At 52.1% G+C, this 22566-nt stretch overlaps 1 protein-coding gene across 2 annotated transcripts in view; it reads left to right on the top strand.

The window, feature by feature from the left end:
• The window catches only part of GALNT14 (polypeptide N-acetylgalactosaminyltransferase 14), a 207564-nt gene that overhangs the window by 151814 nt on the left and 33184 nt on the right, over positions 1-22566 (top strand). For both annotated transcript variants that reach the window (XM_047069469.1, XM_047069470.1), the window contains exons 3-6: positions 6329-6427; positions 13905-13972; positions 16290-16355; positions 16528-16649. In XM_047069469.1, coding sequence (XP_046925425.1) covers positions 6329-6427; positions 13905-13972; positions 16290-16355; positions 16528-16649 — 355 coding nt within the window. The remainder of the gene's footprint in view (positions 1-6328; positions 6428-13904; positions 13973-16289; positions 16356-16527; positions 16650-22566) is intronic.

Below are 22566 nucleotides of genomic sequence, written 5' to 3' on the forward strand. Positions count from 1 at the left end.
AGAGCCTCATGGAAATCACACCTTCATGGGCTCCACCTTGGCGGTGAGTGAGAGCCCCTGTCGGGATTCCCCTGCGGTGGCCCAACCAATAGTTGGCCCAGGAGCGGCAGCCTGTCCCTCTCCTCTGGGCAGGCCACTGCTATGGCTAGGTCCCAGCTCAGTAGCAACTGCTTCTTGGGTTGATGACTTGAATTGGGGGCACATGGGTCCACACAGGGCACAGGGCGCAGGTGGGACCTGAGCAGCCGCTGGAGGCTTATGGATACCCTTGTGCTTGGAACAGTACTGGCCAGGAGATGTTATGGCATGGTGATGATAGTGGCCTGGTGACAAGGACGTCTGGCAGGCCTGGGTTCAAATGTCTGCACTGGCTGCAGCAACTTAGCCCCCCTGTGCCTCAGCCATTAAGCAGTGAGTCCGTTAAGCAGTGGCCCCTCAGAGGGTTTTAGTGAGTGTTAACTATGCAGGGTACTCACTATATGCCCGGCAGTAGGGGTCATTATGTAGTAGTCTAAAAACATTCCCTGAGGTAGATAGGTCATCCCTGTAAACTGGGAGCTAAGGCTTAGAGAAGTGAAGTTCCAAGCTCCCAAGTAAATGACACACCCTGGGTGTCCACCCCACCCCCACTCCTCCCACCCCACCCCCCACCCCCCCGTCCACAGGCTTGTTTGATCTCCATTACATCGAGCCACATATTTGCGTGACCTTTCCTCTTTCTCTAACTGTCCTCAATCTCCCCTCTGGGACACCAGACTGCCTTCAAGAGTCTGTCTTCTCACACTTGGTGCCAATGTCCGTTGCAGGGGAGTCCAGTGGCTTTTCCTTTCCATCAACATTTGGGTAAAAATACTTATGTCTCTGCTTCAGAGTTACTGCATCTGCCTCTCCATCACTCCCTCCTGTTTCCACACTCCAGGATAAAACCCCAAATGTTTGTCATTTATGACCATGTCTTTTCTTCCATAAGGATGGCACGCTGTAGGAGAAGGTGTATGTTCAGGAGGACCTGGCCCCAGCCTTATAGCAGGCACACTTAGGACCACCAGGAGCCTCTTTTGCCCACTGATAAAATGGGGATGATGCTGATATCCTCACACCACTTACAGGCAGCTGTAAGTGCCAGTGTCACGAGCTTGTGCAATAAAATAGAAGGCATGTGTACAACATTACATTTCTGGAGTAACTGACCGTTGCTTAGTACGTTTCTGGCATAGCCGCATTGGCACCTGTTGGGGTGCAGGGGTGGGGAGGGGAGGGCGAGCAGGGGAGCAGCGATTGGTGATGGAAAGGGATGGAAGAGGGAGAAGTTCCTACCTGTGTCCCGGGGCCGGCATCTCAGAACCACTATGGAGGCGTCCTCAGCCTGTAAGTGCCCTGAACACTCAAGAAGTTGATGGTTCAGGAAGCACTTGGAGACACAGCTGAACTTGGGGAAATCAAGAATCTCAGGTGAATTTTTCAGAAAGAAAGAAAAGAGAGGAACAGGAGAGAATAAACTACACATGGGAAATGAGCTCAGTGGAGCATACGTTATTCAGGAGGTGCTGGGGCCATGGGGACAGCAGCCCGGGCGGGCGGGCTGGCGTCAGTCTCCCCACACAGCACGGGCCGCCCTTCCTCCCGGCTCTACCCCCGCCCCGATCTTTCCGGCTCACTCGCTCTTCCCTCCAGTGAAACCCCTGAATCTTTAATAAATTATAAACAAGCTTTCCTGTCTGTCTGTGGGTACCAGATCTTAGCATTGCAGCTTTTGACATTCCTCTGGTGTCCCTGATAGATCTTGCTGTTTGATTAATCTTTTAGATCCCTCTCCCAGAGAGCCCGCCATCTGAGCTGACTCTCCACACAGCGTCCAGTTTGAAGGATTTTTCTCAGCCTCTCTGCCTTGCTGCTGCCAGTGCCTAGTGCTTGTCCCTAAGCGGGGCTGCAGGACGCTAGAGACAAATCGCAGTTAAAAGTCATGGGACCCGGGTTCAGCTCTTCTGAATCCCTCACCAGGTGTGTGGCCTTGAGGGAGAGCCTGAGCCCCAGTTTTCCTCTTGTGTGGAGTGGAGGTTCTCAGATGCTGTTGCGAGGGTCAGATGAGACAGTGGATGTGCTGCGACCAGGGGCAGAAGGAAGATGCCTTGAAGTCCCCTGAGCCAGGCTAGGCTGCCCGTGCCATCATGTTGTGAGGCTCTGCCCTGCTGTCTACCCTCCCTGGGTTGTGCATGCTGGGGCGCTTAGGGGATTCCTGCCCCACCTAGAGAGGAGCCCCTGTCCTGTATCCTGCAGGCACAGGAGGCTGGAGGGGAGTGAGGTCCAGGAACACAACAGCCCAGGCTCCCACCAATGCCTGGCACACCACCAAGTTCTGCCCAGTTTAAGAGGTTGAACTGGCTCGTCTCCAAGGCCCCTTCCTTTTCTGAACCATGAGTTCAAGGTTCTGGTCCATAAGCGCGGACCAGTGCAATGAGGTGGGTTCAGCCACTGTAGTCATGATAATTCTAGCTACCATCTTCTCAGCATCTGTTAAACATGTGCAGCCTGGGGTCTTCACGACAAGCCTGCAAGGGAGGTATTTGTCTGCATTGTATAGGTGACAAATTGGGGCTCTGAGAAGGCAAATGATGTGCCCAAGGGCACACAGCCAGTTTTCGGCAGATCCAGGATTCACATTGACATCACAGCCCAGGTTCCTCTCTCTAACGTTGATGCTACATTCTTTGTTCTCTCGCCCCCTCTTGCCTCCCAGCGCCCCTCTCCCTCTGTCAGACAGGACAGAACTACCCCATGGGAGGAGCCGTCCGCACATTTGAACTTGACGTTGAAAATAATGATAGTTACCGTTTTGTCAAGCATGGACTGTTACCTAACAACATAGTGATAATCTGGGGGGGGGGATCGCTACAAGTTAAAAAATCATTGTCTCCACTTTCCAGATAAGGAAACAATTCAGAAAAGAAAATTCGATGTCCAGCAACACAGCTGAGCCTAAGCTGAAAATGATCTTTTTGACGGTCTTTCAGATTAACTGTGTTTTATTCACTGTCAGCGACAATCACAGCTTCTGATTACTGATGCTGGGGGGACCCTAAGCAGGAGGACCTGGGGTCCAACCTGTCTTACAGATGAGTAGACAGCAGACTGGGGAGGAAGGGGTTTGCTCACAGTTCCACAGTTGGTCAGTAGCATATGACCCCCAGGCCAGTATTCTATGACCTGTCTCACTCAGCACTCAGTCTGTGGGTCCAGAATCATGCTGGGACTGGGACACCATACTCCATGTCCCTCGGTCCGTCCCTACCTCATCCTCCAGCTCCATGAAGACTTCACCAGCCAGGGAGAGTGATGCCTGCCTCTCTGCCCTCCAAGCATTGTGTGTGTCCATACTGCTGGGCTGTCGCACATGAACATGCCTGCCTCTGGGCTGGATGTCGCCAAGGCAAGAGAAAGGGTCTCTGTCCCCAAAAGCTCTCTGAGCAGCTGTTCCCACTACCACCCTCCCGCACCAAGTTGTCCTTAAATAACTTACATCACGAAAGCTAGGGTTTGGGGCCCCCTTGCCTCCCAGGCTGCGGGAGGGAAAGCCATCCCTAGGGCAGTGCCTAGCACCTGACCCTTGGCACAGCCCTGGCAGTAGTGGCCTTCTGAGTCACTTGGTTCGGTCTCTCTCTTTCTCCCCATCTCTGATGGAGACAAGGAGGTCCTGCGAAGCTCTCAGCTCTGTTAGCTTCCTGCAGAAGACAGATGGTTATTCTTCTGCTCCCTGACATCCACCTCATTCCTTTCGGTGCTGCCCATGCTCACTGCCTCCTCCCCCTCTGCCTGGGTATCTCCATCCTCTCTGTGCCCTCACGGACCCTGCAGTACAGCAACCGAGGGCCCCCCACCATGTCCACCTCAACCAGCCGCCTGCTCTCTTCCTTCCTTGTTGCTCCCGATTTAAACTCAGCTCTGTATACAAACATAGGCCACGTCAAGGGCTCTTCTCATCGGTGGACCAAGTCGCGGCGTTTTCCTTCTCTTTTCATGATAGCTAACAAATGCATAAATAAACCACCCCCCTCCCAAACTTAGCAGCCTAAAAACAGTAGGAAGTGTGGCGTACCTTCATAGTCTTTGTGGGCCAGGAATCGGGAGCGTCCTGGCTGGGCGGTTCTGGCTTAGAGCTGCTGAAGCTTCTGTCATCTATAGGCTTGACCGGAGCTGGCGGATTCACTTCCAGGGTGCTCGTTCACATGGCTGGCAAGCTGGTGCCGGCTGTGGGCAAGAGGCCTCAGTTCCTCTGCACGCAGGCATCTCTCCGCCGAGCTGCCTGAACGTCCTCGGCAGCTGGCTTCCCTCCAGGTGGCAGTGCTTTGGTGATTTAGCCTTGGAAGTCACCCACTGTCACTCATATTCTGCTGGTCATAGGAGCTAGCCCTGATTCAGTGAGGGGGATAGAACTACACAAGGCATGAGGACCCGTAGGTGAGAGTTCCTGGAAGCCTTCTGGGAGGCTGGCTGCCACACCTTTGAAATACATCAAAGGTTAAGTCATCAGTTGACCTAGAAATGCATTTCCTGAATTTCTTTCTCCCTTTCCCCATGAATGGGCATCTAGTATACTTAACTCTTGTTCTAGGGCCATGGAGATAGACAAGGGTCCTTTCCTAGAGGAACTCATAGTCAAGTGAGGGAGACAGTCCCATCAGGAAGCTCTAGAAGAGAGACATGTACACGAAGAACAAGTCACTACCTATCTGGGGGAGTGTGGAACACCTTCACAGCAGAAGGGAAAATTGCTCAGGGTCTCAAAGGATGAGTAGGGTCTCATTAGATGAAGAAGGGAGGAAGGACTTTGCTCCATGCAGAAGTCTTAGTGCGAGTGGTGGTGGAGAGTTCTGCCAACATAGGGAGCTGCAAATGTGGAAGGTCTTGAGGGCTGTGTCGGGAGTTTGGACTTTTTGCAACAGGAGCCACTGAGGGCTTCAAGCCAGAGGAAGGCATGGGCGGAGCTGTGTGGCACACAGGACGTGACTGGCAGGGACAGAAGGTGCAGGACTCTCAGAGCCGGGCCCACAGGGATGACAGAGAAGGGGTGAATTCCAGGGGGTTTTCTTAGTAGGTACAGCTGACGTGATGTGGTAAGGGGTTGTCTCTCTGGAAGCCGCAGGAGAAGGCCTAAAGGTCATGACTTACCTTTTCACTGTCTCTTCCCCTGGAGCCTTCCTTTCCCAATTCTTGGCTCCTGGTGGGTGACCCAAACCCAGATCTGCTCAGGCCCTGAGCACAAGAGCCCAGCCTTCTCTGTTCTGTTTAGGGTTTGCTCTTGGAGGAACGTGTTCACATATCAGGGAGGCCACAGGGGCATCAGGCTCTCTGGCCTAGGACCGAGATTAAGCGTCTTCGGCCAGACTTCTTTGAGAATCTAGTGAAAGCTACAACCCGCACCTTTGCCTACCCGACTTTGCAAACAATTTCAGGGGGTTCACGGTCCCCTGGGAGTCCATCCTTGGATCTCTGGACCCCAAATGCAAAGCCCTGAGCCTAGGACGAAATTGGAAAATGAAGACATGTTTGACTCACCAAATGTCTGTTATTTACTTCCTCATTTAATACCACTCCCCGTAATTGGACAGCCCCCGAAAGAGCGACAAACAGGAGGAAGCACTTACCCAGGGATAGTCCCTGGTGGCACCGGCATCACTTGGTGGGTTTATTTTCATTATTATAGTAATTTTCGGGCTGCGGGCTACAATTTTCACTTGCAGCGAGGTATTAAATTGAAATTACCCCAGATGTAATTGTCATACGAAATGATCCTGGACACGTGGAAATGAATGCTTTTTTAAGATGGGGTTTTATTGTCTCTGTGCCAGGGTTTTAGGGCTCTGCCTTGTTAAACACACCAGATTTCCATGTTTGTGTGTGGCAGGAGGTGAGGGGTCAGCCTGGTGCAGTCAACTGGAGCTGCCGGCCGAGGACACGGTGGGGGCTCTGTCCGGGATGGACACAGACCGGGGAGCAGAGCCCAGGACCTGGGGTGACTTTGTGTGGCTACCAGGAACCTCCATGCATGAATTCGGGCACGCGAGAAATCCCACATTTCTGTTCTGCACGTTCACTTAATTTGGATGCGAGCCCAAGTTCCCCTGAGGTGGTAGGAAATTGAACTTCAGTCATTCTGGGAACTTTCCTGCCCTGGGGTCTTAATCTGCACCGTGCAACCAGGTCAGTCCTCCCAGATGCCAGCCATCTGTCTATACCGGCGACCGCCAGTCACCTGGCCCCTTGGTGCCAGCCCTTTAGATCTCCTTTGCCCCCAAAGGTCTTACTTGTGCTCCTGTCTTTCCTTCCCCAGGTGCACCCTGCTGGTGTACTGTGCGGACCTGCCCCCGACCAGCATCATCATCACCTTCCACAACGAGGCCCGCTCCACCCTGCTCAGAACCATCCGCAGGTAAGACAGCCTCCCCCATCCATCCATCAGCCCTTCGAGGCCCAGCCCTTGGGAAGACGGGGTCTGCTCACTGGCAGGCTGGCCCTGTGATAAGAATGTCAGGCATGTCCCACTCCATGGAGGTGCTGTCTGATACATGTTATGCATCCATTCTGTCGCTCTTCATCCTCCTGTGAGGGCGGCTCTTACCCCATTTTATAGGGGGATAGCCAGAGGCCCCAGGTGGTCAGTAACTTGGAGGTCGGTGGCAGCCACAGAGGATCTGGAGCTCTCGCCCTTAACCATCGTGCTAGACTGTCTCTGGAACATGAGCTCTAACTTCCACAGCTGACAAGGGAGCCGAGGGGTGACGCTGAGTAAATACCCCACCCCAGCATCGGGCTGGGATTAGAACCTGGGTCTGCCAGGCACTGCAAGTCCCAGTCCACGCCTCTCCACGGCCTCCATGTGGCCAGGAGCCGCAGCACACGGCAGAGCAGCTTGAAGGCAGTGCTGATATTTGCTTTCCCCACTGCGTATCTCCTGTTGCAGCCTCAATCCCACTCCACCTCTCCACCCACCCTCAGCTCCTAGTCTGGGTCCGCTCTTGCTGTAACAGGTGCATCCTTACCTTGGCCTGTGGACTGCATGAATCTGTGACCTGCAAAAGCCCCAGCGCCAGCTCCCAGCAAACTGCCCTCAGAGCACAGACAGGGCCTTGGAGACCTGGCCCTGGTTGTTTTGCCTCCCTTCCCCATGCCATGTCCCTCCCATAACTCTGGAGTCCTCTCCCCATGCCCACCCTCCCCCCAACACCATCCGGCCCCCCTTCCTCTTTCAAGTCTCCAGCAGCATTGGCATCTTCGAAGGTGGTAATGGCAGCCATTGATCATGAGGTCCCCTGTGTGCAGACGTGCCTCGGCTCATGCTGTCCGTTGGGGAGGTGGGAGGCCACTGCTGTACCCACTCTGCAGCTGAGAAAACTGAGACTTGGAAGTACTGAATCAAAGCCCACTGTTGCTCAGCTAACAGTGGTGAAGCAGGGTTCAAACCCTTGCACTCTGACTTCAGTTCTTAGCAGCCTCTATAGGCAAGGCTGTGGATGGTGGTGGTGTTCAGCATCCCTGATAGAGGTGTTAGGGTCGGCCCTGGGATAAAGTGTCTGCGATACCTCCATGCCCCTGGGACACATGGCCCATCCCTATCTGGAAGGCAGCGCATCGCATGGCCACCTGATCCCACAGAGAGGGAGGGCCAAGAAGAGGATGACCAAACAGGTGAAATCTCTTGTCATTTCCATCACTAAGCCACACCTTCCTGTGCCTGGCTGTGGGCAGGTAGGGAAGCTCCGGGTGATGGGAGGGAGTCAGCGACAGGCTCGCCCTGATGGCGGGCACCAAGTCTTCGGTGCCACCTGTCACTTACGATGAATGTCTGCCTTGCAGGGTCAGTGCATCCCATAGAAATACAAGGAGGGAACTGCCCGAGTATGTGTTGTTTCCCCCTGTCTACAGGGGCAACTCTGTCTGCTGCCCAGATGTCCTTGGCAACCGCCTGGCTGCTTCCTTCGGCTAGCTGCTTGCCTTTTCTGCCCTGGCTTCTGTATTCGCCCCCCAGGCCCCCAGGTTTGCATTTGGTTTCCCAGCAAGGCTTCAGCTCTTGACCAGAAAGTGTCCTGAGTCACTGTCAGGAGTCACTGTGAGTCTCGCAGTAGACTAACAAAGTACCTTTCCGATTTGTAAACCAGTGCGGGCATATGGGGGGGAACAGGGGTATGGGGTGATCCGATTTACCTGAGTCTTTTCTGGTGAAGGGAGAAATGTTGTTTCTCAGCCTCTGGGCTGAGCAGGGACATGGTGGAACGAAGGTGACTACTTTGAAAACACCAGACCACAGCCCCATGGCCATCACGGTCTGCTTGGGCAGGGTAGGCAGGGTTTCTGGAACAAACTATGTCTGCCAGATGTTTCCACGAGGGCACTGGGATCAGCAGGAGTCCTCACCTTCCAGGCTGGCCTCTCTTCTTCTTTCTAGGAGTCCTCTGACACCACACACCTCCACCCCTTAACACACGCACATATGCACACGCACACGCACGCACACACACCATTAGAGCCTTCCTCTGGACTTCTTACTACAGATCCCTACTCTAGCATTTAATGCATTTTTCCCAGGTGTAATCTTCAGTGAACTCCTTTAGGGCAAGACTGCATCTTATTCACCCCTTACCAAAGCTCCCTGTGGCTCAGTTGCCTGATCAAGAAAATGGGAATAATAACCATAGCTACCGCATAGTGTTGCTTTGGGTTAGACAAGGGACCGAGAACTGTGACGGGCATAGAGTCGGTGCTTGAGCAGCATTAGCTATCTCCATATCTGCACGGTGAACGAGCTCTCAAAAGAGGCTGTCGGGTACCTGGGGTCACAAGACCTGGGGTCAAGTAAGTCCTTCCCCTACTGCTTCCTGGCCGTGTGACTTGGGCAGATCACTGACCACATCTGTAAGGATGGAGATGAAAATATCCCTCATGTTTCCAGTTCTACCACATTTCCCACAAGAAGACATTACCTGGAACATTTGGGGGTGTTATCCTGTGGGGCTCCCAGGCTCCCCATCGTTCCCTAACACCGTGTTTATATTCTCAAGGTCACTTGAGGTGCTCCCTGTAGACTCCTCCCTTTCAGCTCTAAGACACAGTTTTTCTTTTCTTCTCACTGCTCTTTTACAATATTAATAATGATACTTTATAACAATATCATTAGTATTTTAAATGTATGCTGGGCTTTATGGTCTCCAGAACACCTTATGCCTCAGTCCAGTCGGAGTCCCATCCAGAACTGGAACTTTTGAAGTCAGGGGTGCCTGACGTGAACAGAGGCCCAAGGCCACCGGGCTAGGAAGCACAGGAGCCAAGACTCAGGTTTCTGGCTCGGGGGGGGGGTGGTTGGGAGGCAGCTAAGGGTGTAACCCAGTGCCTCTGTCCACCAGCCTGATGAGCACTGCCCCCGAGGCCCTGGTGCCCTGTGTTCTGCAAGAGGGCTTAGGACCAGCGCATCAGCACCATACTTTTCAGTAGACACCCATGAAGTGCCAGACCACACACCAAACTCCTGGGCACTTTGCCAGGAGAGCCCATGGACCTATTTCCTGCCTCTGAGGAACTTCTGATATAACACCCAAGTGTGATATATGAAAACAGCAGAATGAGGGTAGAACTGTGTGAACAGACAGGCTTTTATATCATAAGCACGGTGGAAGTGAATTTTAGGGGAGGCGGGAAGCAAGGAAGATTACTTCTAGAAGTTTCCATGGCCAGGTATTATTTGCCTTGGGATTCTCTTCCTTCCATTCCCTATCTTCATGCACAAATAAATCACCAGCCACTGAGACAGGACTGAATGAGGAGCTCTTCCTATCTCGCTTTGTCATCAGTGAAAGGATCTTCTCTAAAGTATCTTTCATCTTTAATGTTCTAGAATTCTGATGGTTCTGCTGCCAGGCTCTCACAAGGGAAAGACGCTCAAGGGGAGGACTGAATGTACCCTCTCCTCCCCCTCCCTCCCCCCAGCACTTGACTAAACCTTCTCCCCTCTGCCCATCCCTGCCCTCGCTCTCTGGCCCCCTGAGTTCCTGAGTTAGCTGGGTGAGGGCTGGGGGCTGGGAGGGTGTACATGAAGGTACTCAGAGCTAGGCAGAGGCATGATGGGGGCGGGTGATGGGGGCAGGGAGAGTCACAACCCAGATCAGTGAGGGGACTTCTTTTCTTAAGGAGACAGAAGCAAGCCCCAAGGAATGGTTTATCTTTATCTGGTATTGCACTGGGTCCCTGTGTATATGTGAGACCCAGAGCTGTCCCCTTCCTTTTGGAGTGTCCTTCAACCCGACACTGACTGTGGGGGCTCTGGAGCATGCATGATTATACCCTGAATCTCCTTACTGTTGCTTTTTTTTTTCTTTTTTGGTAAAACTCTGGATTTAGAGGGAACAACTTCTTAGGTTAAGGTGGATAAGAAAAGAGACACGGGGCCAGATTTGCCCGCTCTGCTCATACCAACTGTGTGGCCCTGGGCAAGCTCCTGTACCTCTCTGCCTCAGTTTCCGTTTCTACAAAACAAGAGCTACCGGTAATAACTGTCTCACACGATGGTGGAGAAGAGTGAGTGGGTTCAGGCAGGGCCTGGCACAGAGCGGTCCTGTACAATGGACAGTGGCAGGGGTCCTGATGCTCTCCCGCCCGGGGACGCAGCAGTGTTGTTATGCAGGGGCTCTCAAACTTGAGCAGGCATCAGAATCCCCTGGAGGGTCCCATCCCCAGGTATTCTAACCCAGTGCGTCTGGCGTGGGGCCCGAGCGTTCGCATTTCTAATAAGTGCCCAGGCAGCACAGATGCTGCTTGCCCTGGGGTCACACTTTGAGAACCAGGATCATCATTATTATCAATAACCTGGATTCTGAAAGCAGCCCCTGGGCCACGCTCCATGCTGAGCACCTTTCAGGCAGCCGAGGAAGTTGTGGTGCTGGAGACTCAGTACCTACTGAAGCTCTCAAGCCAGCAAATGGTGGATATGTAGCTCTAGTACTTGAACCCAAGTCAGCCTGACTCCAGAAGGTCCAGACTCAACGGTCAGCCCGCCTCAGGTCTTCATCCCACTGGCATTTAGGGAACGTTGGAGAAACCCTGCCTGCATACAGCACCGTAGAGTTCACAAAGCAATTTCAAATACATTTCCTCATTTCATAAGGCACAAGAGCCTGTGAAGTAGGTCAAGTATTAATATCGCCTGCCTTTACAAGGAAAATGTAATTACAGATGAAAACGAAGGCTGGGAGCGGCCTGGCGTCTTGTTCAGGATGGCACAGCTAGGAAATGCTGGGGGCCGCCCGGCCTCCCACGCCGTTCACACCACCGTGCCCGCCGCCTCCCAGGGTGCTCCGTGGGGGCCCCCGCCGTCAGGGCTCGGCAGGCAGATTGTGGAAGGTGTAGGTAGTTGCTCTCTGCCTAGCTGCCCTCTGGCAGAGAAGTGAGCCGTGTGTAGGAGACTCAGTTCTAGAATAATTCCCAGGCAGGGTGTGATCTGGGCCTGCCAGTGAGGTGAGCACTCACTCCCATTCAGAGGCTGTGTGGAAAGGGCATGGAACGCCGTAGTGGGGGACGGGCTTTTCCTAAGCTGGAGGAAAGGGACAGTTGGCTTGGTGGCAGAGGGGCTGGTGAAGCCTCCTGGCGGACGGACTGGGGAGAGCACAGCTCTCCAGGGATGGAGCAAGCAGGGTCTGGGTGGTGGGAATGGCAGCGGTCGTTCAGAAAGCGGGCCCCTGGGGGACCAGCTGGGCCAGGCCGAGCCCCTGGGCTAGACTTGACCTTTCTCCACCAGCCACCCCAGGAGCCCAGAGCACCTGCCACCTCAGGCTCTCCCAATCCAGGGCCACGTTCACGGAGCCCCCGCTATCACTCCAATTGCTCTGATTAGGGGAGCAAAAAACAAGCCAGGTGTTACCAGGAAATGGTCTAATTAGCACTTACTGCTGACGATTTCTGGTTTTTTTTTTTTTCTTTTTTAAACCCTGGACATTTTTTATTCGCTAATCATCTCTCAGTTCAACCAGCCCAGAGCTGCATGCGATTTACCTTTTGATGTTCACAGAAGAGAACTCTTGAATTTCAAAGAGCCGGCAGGGATTTGGGGGGAATCACGTGAAGAAGCTGCAGCCTTAATCAAACCTCATTAGAGGGTATTCTTCAAGCAGGTTTTCCCCCTCTTTCTGCCTCCCTCCCCCCTTCCCTGTCTGAACAGGAGACTGGTCGTTGGGTTGGCGTGTGTTTTCTTTGGGACTGTCAATTGATCCTGTGTGGTAAGGGTCTCCTCCCACCACCTCCTGCCCCTCCATGTCCCCACCTCCCAACAGCCAGCTCAGGGCTTGGAGTCGGGGTTGCTGTCTCACCTTCTACCAGTTGCCATGGTGAGAATTAAGGCTACATAAATAAAAGTAGCTCCAGGCAAAGTTCTCCTCCTGGAGAGTCTCTGCATCCTGCTTAGACAGGGCGGCTCACCAGAAACAGGGCTCAGATTGGCCCTCCTGAGAGGAGGGACTCACACAGTGCCCCCCCCCCAGCACCAGCTGAACCCCCTCCCCAACACGCACCAGGCCATGGGCACCCCCCAGTGGGTGGTGTGGCCCCAAGGGTGTCTGAGGAACTGCGTGGTTTGGGGTGTTCAGAAGTGGAATACGGCCCGACACCCTGAGGGAACCCAGAAATCCAGCCTTGCCCTGTGAGTGCACATCGGCAGCACACACCAGCACATGAAGTCAATCCCAGAATTGTTCCTGCCGCACAAAAATAGTGCCAGACAACTATTCCGAGCCAGACTTTGTGCTAAATGCTCTAGAAACATTTTCTCTTGAATTCTCCCAGCGGCCCTGTGAAAAAGGTACTACTGTTCTTATCCCCATTTTACAGATGGGGCCACTTACTGCACAGAGCAGTAAGGTAACTTGCCCAAGATCACACAGCTTGTAGTAAATAGCTCCTAGACTCTGAGCATCTGGCAGGCAGAGCTGACGTTCCCTCTGTTCCTCGTATACCCAATGCAATGCTGAGCACATAGTAGGTGTGCAGTACACATCCCTGGAGGGAATGGCGGGCCATGGCTCTGAGCTGACTTCTGGCAACACAGTACTGACAAGGACCCTGATCCCCTGGGCTAAACTTGACCTTTCTGCCCAGAGGGGCCAGCAAAAACCAACCCTCAGAGTTAGGCATGATAGAAGCCTCAGGAAGCCGACGCCATCCATTCTCACTGAGTAGCTGGAAAGCTCTTAGGGGAGGAAGTACGTTGAACTGGTCCTTGCGACAGAGAAGGGGCATATCAGGCCATGGCAGTGTGGCAGACCCAGCTCTCGGTTACAAACCAGCAGGATGTCACCCGATAAGGGCCCTAGGCGAGAGGAGGCTGGAAATGGGGTCCGTCTCCAGACAGTGAAGAGCGTGCTGAGGATTTGGGTCTAGACAGTGAAGGTTTTGTCAACTTAACTTGTTTGCATTGGTGAGGAAAGTCGCACAATGAGACGTCAGCTCCGGGCTTCAGAAAGCTCACTCTGGAGGCCCCCAGAGGACAGCCCGGGCAGGTCATGGCTGCTGCAAAAAATCCGGCAAGAGAGGTTGAACCGGGACAGAAGTGGAAGAGGTGGAAGTGGTTTGAGCGACCTTTTCTAGAGGGACCAGCAAGTCTTGGTCACTGACTCGGTGTGGGGTCTCGGGATATCGCTGAGGAGGACTCCTGGGTTTCTGTCTGGGTGCTGGGTGGGTGCGGTGGCATTCACTAGGGGAAAGCAGGGCTGTATCCCAGGGGCGCACAGGGGAGCGGCATGACTGCACAAGCCCTTTGGTTGCTCCCAGTTTTCATTCCTCAAATGCAGTAGTGTCTATTTAAAGCTCGGGTTAGTGCATACGTTTAGCTGCTAGAAGTCCTAATTATCTCCCATCCTTCCGCCTCACAGCGTACTGAACCGCACTCCTATGAATCTGATCCAGGAAATCATACTGGTGGATGACTTCAGCAATGACCGTGAGTATCAGTGCTCCCTTGCTCTGGAGACACAGGTTTCTATTCCCTGCCCACAGTTCTCTGGGGATAGAGGGAAGCCTAGGCTTGTAGCAGGTATAGAAGACTTCAAGTGTTGATGTGGGGCTCAGGAGGGAGATAAACCTTACATTTAAAAACAATTTGTTGGGTCCTCTGCTGTGGGTCTTTGAGGACCTACACAGTATATTTAGTCGATCCTTGATTGGGTTGGGGTGTGTGTGTGTGTGTGTGTGTGTGTGTGCGTGTGTGCACATGGAGGTGTGCACACACATATATGTCACTGTCCCCTATCCTGGACATACAAACCTTCAGAGAATTGACCCTGGGACCCAGAGCAGTTTCCATCGCTTGGGGTCCCTGACTCGTATCTGTGACAATCTGCTAGCCCGAGCACAGGCTGCAGCACCCTCTCCTTGCATTCCTGTGGGGGGCGCAGGGTGGGCTCTGCAGGGTGCCGTGTGGGGCATCCCATCACCTGGCCATGACGCAGTGAGCAGCTGCCCTCTGACCCTCCAGCCATTGGTCATCACCGTTTCCAAGTTGTCCTATCAAAGAACCTGGGTCACCCCCCCCCCAATATCTTCTTGCCCCCAGAAGAGCATGCAGGTGTCCTCAGACATGTGTATATTGAGTTTGATGGGCAAGACAGTTGGGGAAGCATCCTCAGACTTTGAGGGTTGGTAGGGCCGCCTCCTATGAGAGCCATCATCCCAGCATCCTGGGTGCAGTTCCAGGCAGATCCACCTCTTTCCGGTGACAAACCAGGGGAAGCAGGCAATGGCCCTGGGAACAGCTCCAAGTCCTAGGAGAGTAGAATCTGTCCCCCCGAGTGCCCATGCTGGCAGCTGGCTTAGGAACCACTACCACCCTGGGGTCTGCTGTGGGAAGGCTATCACCCACACCCACCGCACGGCCTCAGAACCCTGGGAGTAATGCATACGTGAGTTGTGCACTGGGTCCAGAACAATAAGATCGGACTCTCAGTACTTAAACTTGGTGAGCTGATCTCCCTTCCCTAGTGAGGAAGCAGTTGGAGGTGGGGAGAAACTCGTCCTGCCAGGTCACCTGGCACTGGAGCCGGAGGAGGGTATGCTGCTGGGTTCACTCAGAAGCGGAGCAGCTTCGTGGTTAGAGCACAGACGGAGCCAGACTGCCCAGCTTCAAATCCTAGACCTATCACTTACTCAATCACTGGCTACGTACCTCAGGCAAATTAGTAACTTCCACGTGCCTTGCTCTCCTTGACTGTAAATGGAGATCATTATAATTATACAGTTTATGTAAGGATTTAAATGTGTTAACACGGGGCGCCTGGGCGGCTCAGTTGGTTAAGCACATGACTTCAGCTCAGGTCATGATCTCACGGTTCGTGGATTTGAGCCCTGCATCCGGCTCTGTGCTGACAGCTCAGAGCCTGGAGCCTGCTTCTGATTCTGTGTCTCCCTTTTCTCTCTGCCCCTCCCCTGCTCGCTCTCTCCCTCTCTCTCTCTCTCAAAAATAAATAAACATTAAAAAATAAAGTCAAGTAAATGTGTTCACACATTCAAAGTGCTTGGAACAGTACCTGGCCCAGAGGAAGCTTCTATGAGTCTCTGTTGTCACTCTATAGAGTCCAGAGCCAAAGAGAGGCTAAGGGTGGTAAAACAGTGAAGCAAAACCAACACCATGGGGTCTCAATATGGAGTTCAGAGACTTGGTGGGTCAGGGAAGCAATGGGGCAGGCAGGCAAGCCAGAGGACAGGTCTGGGGTGATGCTGAAGACGGGGTCTCCTGCCCATCCCGGCACATTCCCCTGCATGGTAGAGAGAGAGGTAAGCCAGTTCTGTGATGGGATACACTGGACAGATCACTTGACAGATAAGGTCTCCAGTATCAGACAGGAAATGCCACAATTCATCTCATCCATTGTGTGGTCTCCCAGCAGCTTTTGCTAGACCCCACTAGAGTGAGCAAGAGTCTCGTCTCATGCTTCTCATGGTCTATAGAAATGGAGAAGAGTCCCCAGGTGGCCATCCCAAGAATTCCCATCTGGAAGTGCTTGCCAGCAAGCATACAGGTACTACTATGTGACCTGCTCCAAAGAGGCCTCCCTTGAGGCCACTTTGCATGGACTGGGCCATGTTTGTATATTGATAGAAGCGATCAGTCAGCCTCATCCAAAACCCACAAACACCCTGGGGGCAGGACAGGGCTCTGCAGCTGGGGGCAGGGACAGTAGGTAGGGCTGCCTTACTTACCTACTCTTTGGGTTCACCTTCACCCCAGGGCATTCACCCCGCGTCACCTTCTGTCTTCACAGCTGATGACTGCAGTCAACTCATCAAGTTGCCCAAGGTGAAATGCATCCGCAACACAGAGCGGCAAGGTAGGTCCATGCAGCTGGGCAGGACCTTGGAGCGTGAGTGTCGGGGATTGGGGTGTGTGTGTGCGTCTGGGTGTATGTTCAGTGTGCAGGGGGTGTCGTGTGGCTCCCCCCGCAAGCTTGCCGGAAGATGGAAGGACGGGGGCATCCACTTGCCCGTTTGTCCCCACTGCAGGTCTGGTCCGGTCCCGGATCCGGGGCGCCAGTGTTGCCCAGGGCACCACTCTGACTTTCCTTGACAGCCACTGTGAAGTGAACAGAGACTGGCTCCAGCCCCTGCTGCACAGAGTCAAAGAGGTGAGTGAGGCTGACTGAGGCCAGGATTCCACAGCCCCCACCTCTTGGCTCTCTCAAGCCAGTACTTCACATATGCCCCCCAGGCCCTCTGGGAGGGGGGTGGGACAGATTGCTGTCCCCTCGTTAGAGATGGAGAAGCTGAGGTAGAGCGGCCTGCCCATGGTCACACGGCAGGGCAAGGCCCGGGATCAGTTCTTTGTATCACACTGTGACCCACAGCAGGCCCCGCAAATGGGGCTGCCAACGGCAGCTGATACATGACGCGTGCAGTTTCCTGGGCAAGAAAACTGCCCAGAACTATTTCTCCCAGGCAGTAGAAGGTTCCAGAAAGGGAGCCCTGATGAGTGCCTTTTGTGAGAAGAAGGCAGCAGACTTTCACTGGGCCTTGTCACCCAATTCCTGAGGCTTCTGTCTTTCCTCCAGCCGTGCATCACCCTTGCCCACAGGCCAAGGCAGGTGGGCAGGATGCTGAGAAACCTTTATTCCTTGCCTCTGTCTGCCTTTAGATTACTCTGGAATTCTGTATGTTTCTTCTATGTCTCGGTTACTCCTTTTGAAAGTATGAAAAAAAAAACAACTTTCTTTAATGTTCCCATTGGTATTTTATATTCCCCAAAGTCCACCCACCCCCATCCTGATCTACAGAAGTCACCAGTAGGTACCAGCATCAGTGCTTAGCGTTGCTGCCCTTCATTTTCTGCCTGAGTTGACTCCCACGGCTGCTCTGTGCAGTACGAGGTCCGTTACTTTTCACATACCCATTTCACAGACGAGGACACAGTGTCGGGGGAATTATGTGACCTGGGCTGATATTCCCTGGCCAGCACCACCTGCACCAGAGCCCTCCGTGTTGCCTCCACACCATCTTCCCTGTGCAAAATGACAGGGTTGAGGCTGAAAGAATTGGGATATGTGAACCACTCCGAAAAGTGGGAAATCCTTCCCGGCTTCGTTCGTCCCGACGAGAGCACCTCGGTGGCCTTGCAGAGTTCTCACACGTGGGCCCAGAGGTTAATACCCATCCTGTGACCGCCTTCCCTGAGACTGGGAGAGCTCAGAACTTAGCACTGTTTAAGAAAATGCTCTCTCCCCCTTTTTTCTGGCAAAATCCCGCTGAAGAGGTCTGGATTGAGAAATAGTAGGTTATGAACAGACCCTTTAATTTCAGGGCTTTGCCTGGCCCTGGAGGCCCTTCCAGATCCTACTGGTCACAGAGGTGAGGGGGGCGGGGATGATGCTGAAAGTACCAACGCTCTAATCAAGTGGTTGGTTCCCCAGCTGACCAGTCATCTCATTAGTGTAAACTCAGTTTCCATGAAAGGGGATTACTATGAATAACAAAGATGTCCCTGTCCCCCCATCTCTCAGGAAATCCCAAGGGTTTTAGAATCTCTTAGTGAAATAGGGGTGCCTGGGTGGCTCAGTCAGTCAGGTCATGATCTCATGGTCCATGAGTTTGAGCCATGTAGGGTTCTGTGGTCCCAGCTCAGAGCCTGGAGCCTGCTTCGGATTCTGTGTCTCCTTCTCTCTCTGCCCCTCCCCCGCGCGCGCGCGCGCGCTCTCTCTCTCTCTCTCTCTCTCTCTCTCGAAAACATAAATAAACATCAAAAAAATTAGAAAAAAAAAAAGAAGCTCTTGTGCAGTGAACCAAGATCAAAAGCCAGGTTTATATTTCTTCTTATATCACAATATCACAGTGTACCACATTTTTTAATTAAGTTTTTCATTTTAATTCAGGTATAGTTAACATAGAGTGTTATATAATTTCAGGTGTACAATATAGCGATTCAGCAATTCTGTGCATTACTCAAGGCTCATCATAAGTGTGCTCTTAATTCCTTCTTCTATTTCCCCCATCCCCCCCACCCACCTCCCATCTGGTAGCCATCAGTGTAGCGTGTACCCTGTAGTTAAGACTCTGTTTCCTGGTTTGTCTCTCTTTTTTCCCTTTGCTCCTTTGTTTTGTGTCTTAAATTCCACATTTGAGTGAAAGCACATGGTATTTGTCTTTCTCCAACTGACTTATTTCGCTTAACGTAATATACTCTAGATCCATCCACGTTGTTGCCAATGGCAAAATTTCGTTCTTTTTATGACTGAGTAATATTCCATTGTATGTATACAGCATATCTTCTTTATCCATTCATCAATCAGTGGACATTCAGGCTGTTTCCATAGTTGGGCTATTGTAAATAATGCTGCAGTAAGCATTGGGGTGCATGTATCCCTTTGAATTGGTGTTTTTGTATTTTGTATTTTGAATACCTAGTAGTGTGATTACTGGATCGTAGGGCAGTTCTATTTTTAACCTTTTGAGGAACCTCCATTCTCTTTTCCAGAGTGGCTGTACCAGTTTGCATTCCCACCAACAGTGCATGAGGGCTCCCGTTTGTTTCTCCACATCCTCACCAACAATTGTTTTTTGTATTTTTAATTTTAGTCATTCTGACAGGTGTGAGGTGATACCTCATTGTGGTTTTTACTTGCATTTCCCTGGTGAGAGTGATGTTGAACATTTTTGTATGTGTCTGTGAGCCATCTATATGTCTTCTTTGGAAGAATGTCTGTCTATTCAGGTCCTCTGCCCGTTTTTTAGTTGATTGGGTTTTTTTGTTTGTTTATTTCTTTTTTTTTTTTTTGGTGTTGAGTTTTAAAGTTCTTTATATATTTTGAATACTAACACTTTATCAGGGAGGTCGTTTGCAAATATCTTCTCCCATTCAGTAGCTTGTCTTTGAGTTCTGTTGATTGTTTCTTTTGCTGTGCAGAAGCTTTTTATTTTGATGTAGTTCCAATAGTTTATTTTTGCTTTTGTTTTCCTTGCCTCGGGAGACATATCAAGAAGAAAGTTGCTATGTCCAGTGTCAGAGAAATTACTGCCTGTGTACCACATTTTGTTTATTCGTTGCTCTGCTAATGGACATTTGGGTTGTTTCCATCATTTTACTATTGTGAATGGTGCTGCTGTGAACATTAGTATGCAAGTTTGAGTGCCTGCTTCTAATTCTTTGGGGTGATACCAACGAGTGGAATTGTGGGATGATGTGGCGATTCAGTGTTTGATCTATAGGACCCCCCCACCCAGGCTAATGTGGCCCTGCAGGATATGTTAGGGGGCCTTGCTTTCCTCAGACAACCTTAATGAACCCTTTCCACCCCAGTGCCTATGAGGCCATCACAGAAGCCCTCTCTGAAAAATGCTCTCATTTTTGCATCCCTGGTCAGCCTCACCTGCAGGGCAGAGAAGCCTTCATCGTTTCTTCCTCCTGCGTGTGAGTGCTCCTTGCCACCCAGTGCTCCTCCTGTGGCAGTCACTTGGCCCCAAATAGAGCTCATCCTCCCGGGCTGAGCTCCGGATCCCCACCGGTTTCTGATCTAAAGCTTTGGTAGCAGGGGACTGGCCGGACAAACCCTGGGGCCGTGGTCTGGCTCTGCCCCTTGCGGAGCGCCACAGCAGCCTCTGTGGGCTGCAGAGGTTTTCTCCAGACCCTGGCTCTTGTTGCTAGAACATTCCACTGAGACATCCCTTCCAGGACAGGGATGTGGGCGTGTGTCAGCCTGTGTTTCCACACGTCTTTGTATTGTGTCTCGTCTCAGAGTAAAACGTGATTTGATCTTGTGAGTAGAAGTGGAAATTTTAAGCTGTAATTGGAGTTGGGGATTTTCAAAAATAGAAAGAGATAAGAGAGAGGCCGAGTTTGGGCTGTCAGAAACCGTCCTCAGCTGGTCTTTTCCACAAGGAACTCTCTCGCGTCCCGTCTCCTCCCTTCAGCTACACGATGATACTTGAAACAAGCACCAGGTTGGTTTTAATTCTTTTAACAGAAGCCTCTTTCTCCCCGCTCCTTATCTACATATCTCTTCAGTAGGAAAAAAGATTTTAAGAAATTTCAATCCCTTTAGCATTTGGTAAATTTATGTAAATAATGGCTTACATATGCTTCAAAGCCTCTCACACGCCTCCCTCTCTTCTTCCACCCAAAAGCCCTGTTAGGAAGGCAAGATGGTTTGGCAAATAATAATTTGTCTTCACTTTATAGATGAAGAAACAGTTCCTCAGCGTGTGCTGGTTTGCTTAAGGTGACGTGAATTCTAGATAGCAGCGTCAGAACGAGAACCCAGGTCTTCTGTCCCCTCCTCGAGGACCCCTTCCTTCTCCCCCACCCCACCCCTCCAGCCTACCTTAGAGGCTCCGTCGTCACCCTCCAGTGCCCGTCCTCTGTCTTCCCTAGACTGTGAGGCCGTATCCATCTTTGCACCTGCCACAATTCCTAAACCATAAGAGGTGCTCAGTAAAGCTGGTTCACCAAGTGAGTGGCTGATCTCTCTAGCTTTCTGAGTGCCCATTCACAGTGTAGTTTTAGTTACATGAATGGGTGGAGGAAGGAGAGGTGTACCGCACAGGTGATCGATGGCCATTGGCTGGTGCATTCAGCCTCTGTCATTGCTGCCAATGGACTTGTGGGGGGTGAGGGGGGGAGACGGGGTCCAGGCCATGGGCCTGCCAGTGACTCCTCCAGCTGCCTGCTTAAGCCGACCTGTGGGCCTAGCCTTGAAGACCAGCCAACTGGAGCTCACGGGCCAGCACCTGTGGTGGCTTTGGGTATCTTTACCGGAAGTCCTTCCATCCCTGAGCCTGTAGGAGGAGAGGCCATTTTTCTCAACTGTAACTGACCCATCCGCTTTGCTACCAGCCATCGACATAGTACCCTCAGAGCGAGTTAACAGCCAGCCTCTTGAGCCGACGCTGATGAACACTTGCTGCCCAGCAGGCCGTGGGCTGGGGCTGAGTGCTGCACAAGTGGAGCAGTTACCCCCAGGGTCACTCAGATGTGCGTCCTGGCTTTAAGGGTCACGTGTAAAGTCTCGTGCAGCCTCTTTTTAAGGACATGGCTTCACACAGCACTGAGCCCCAAACATCCCTCATTACCCACCTGGTCTCCATGACTCTAAGCAGACACCACATATGAACTGTGATAGGAGTAATAGAAGGGCAGAAGCCCTTGGAACGTACAGGGACGGTGCACCAGAGCCGACGCACCCTGGAGGCGGAGCCCCTGGGTGGCTTCTGGGGAAGGCTGTGGCCCAGGCAAGCAACCAGCATTTTCCCAGGCAAGCAACCAACATTTTATTTTGCATTTCAATTTCCAAATATTGAGGAGAGATTTGAAACACCAGGATTGCGGTGTGGGGGTCCCCAGACCACCCGCAGATTCAGTAATTCACTAGAAGGACTTGGAACTTAGCAAAGCTATTATATTCATGATTACTGTTTCGTGTGGCAAATGGATACAGGTTAAACTCAGCAGTGGGAACAGGTGCATAGAGAGTTCCAGGCACAAGCTTCTAGTTGACCTCTTTCAGTGGGATTATACACACGGCACTTACTTCTCCCAGCAGGGATGTATAACAACATGTACAGAGCATTTCGGAACAGGAAGCCCACCCAAGCCTTGGTGTCTGCACTTTTTGTTGGGGGTCAGTCACCTAGATGTGGCTGACCACCCCCCCCCATGGTCTCCATGCCCCTCCGAAGGTCAGGTTGAGTTGGTACCACACGACCCAAGGCCCTCATCATAATAAGTCACACTATTAGCATAGACTGGTATATCTCAAATCTCCCAGGTAAACAGAGACACTCTTCTAGGCAGGGCATTCTGAGGGCTTAGGAGTTACTGCCCAGAAGCTGGGCAAGGGCCAAACATATCTCTGGGCAAGAGTAATTCTCTGCTGCACAAGCATTGACATAAGGACTTAGTGAAGCTGTAAAGACCCAAACGCTCAACAAGCCAAGGCAAAATGAGGACTTTGTCAGACTCACAGGAGAAGTTCAGTCTCCGAACTTCCGCAACCATGTCAGAATTCAAGTCACAAGGATGTCTTTGAGGTTGTGTCCGTGGGGAGGTATTGGTGTGGA

The sequence above is a fragment of the Lynx rufus genome, unplaced genomic scaffold, assembly GCF_022079265.1.
Source record: "Lynx rufus isolate CCGP_SWC_20201006 ecotype Redwood Valley unplaced genomic scaffold, mLynRuf1.p SCAF_8, whole genome shotgun sequence".
NCBI lineage: Eukaryota > Metazoa > Chordata > Mammalia > Carnivora > Felidae > Lynx > Lynx rufus.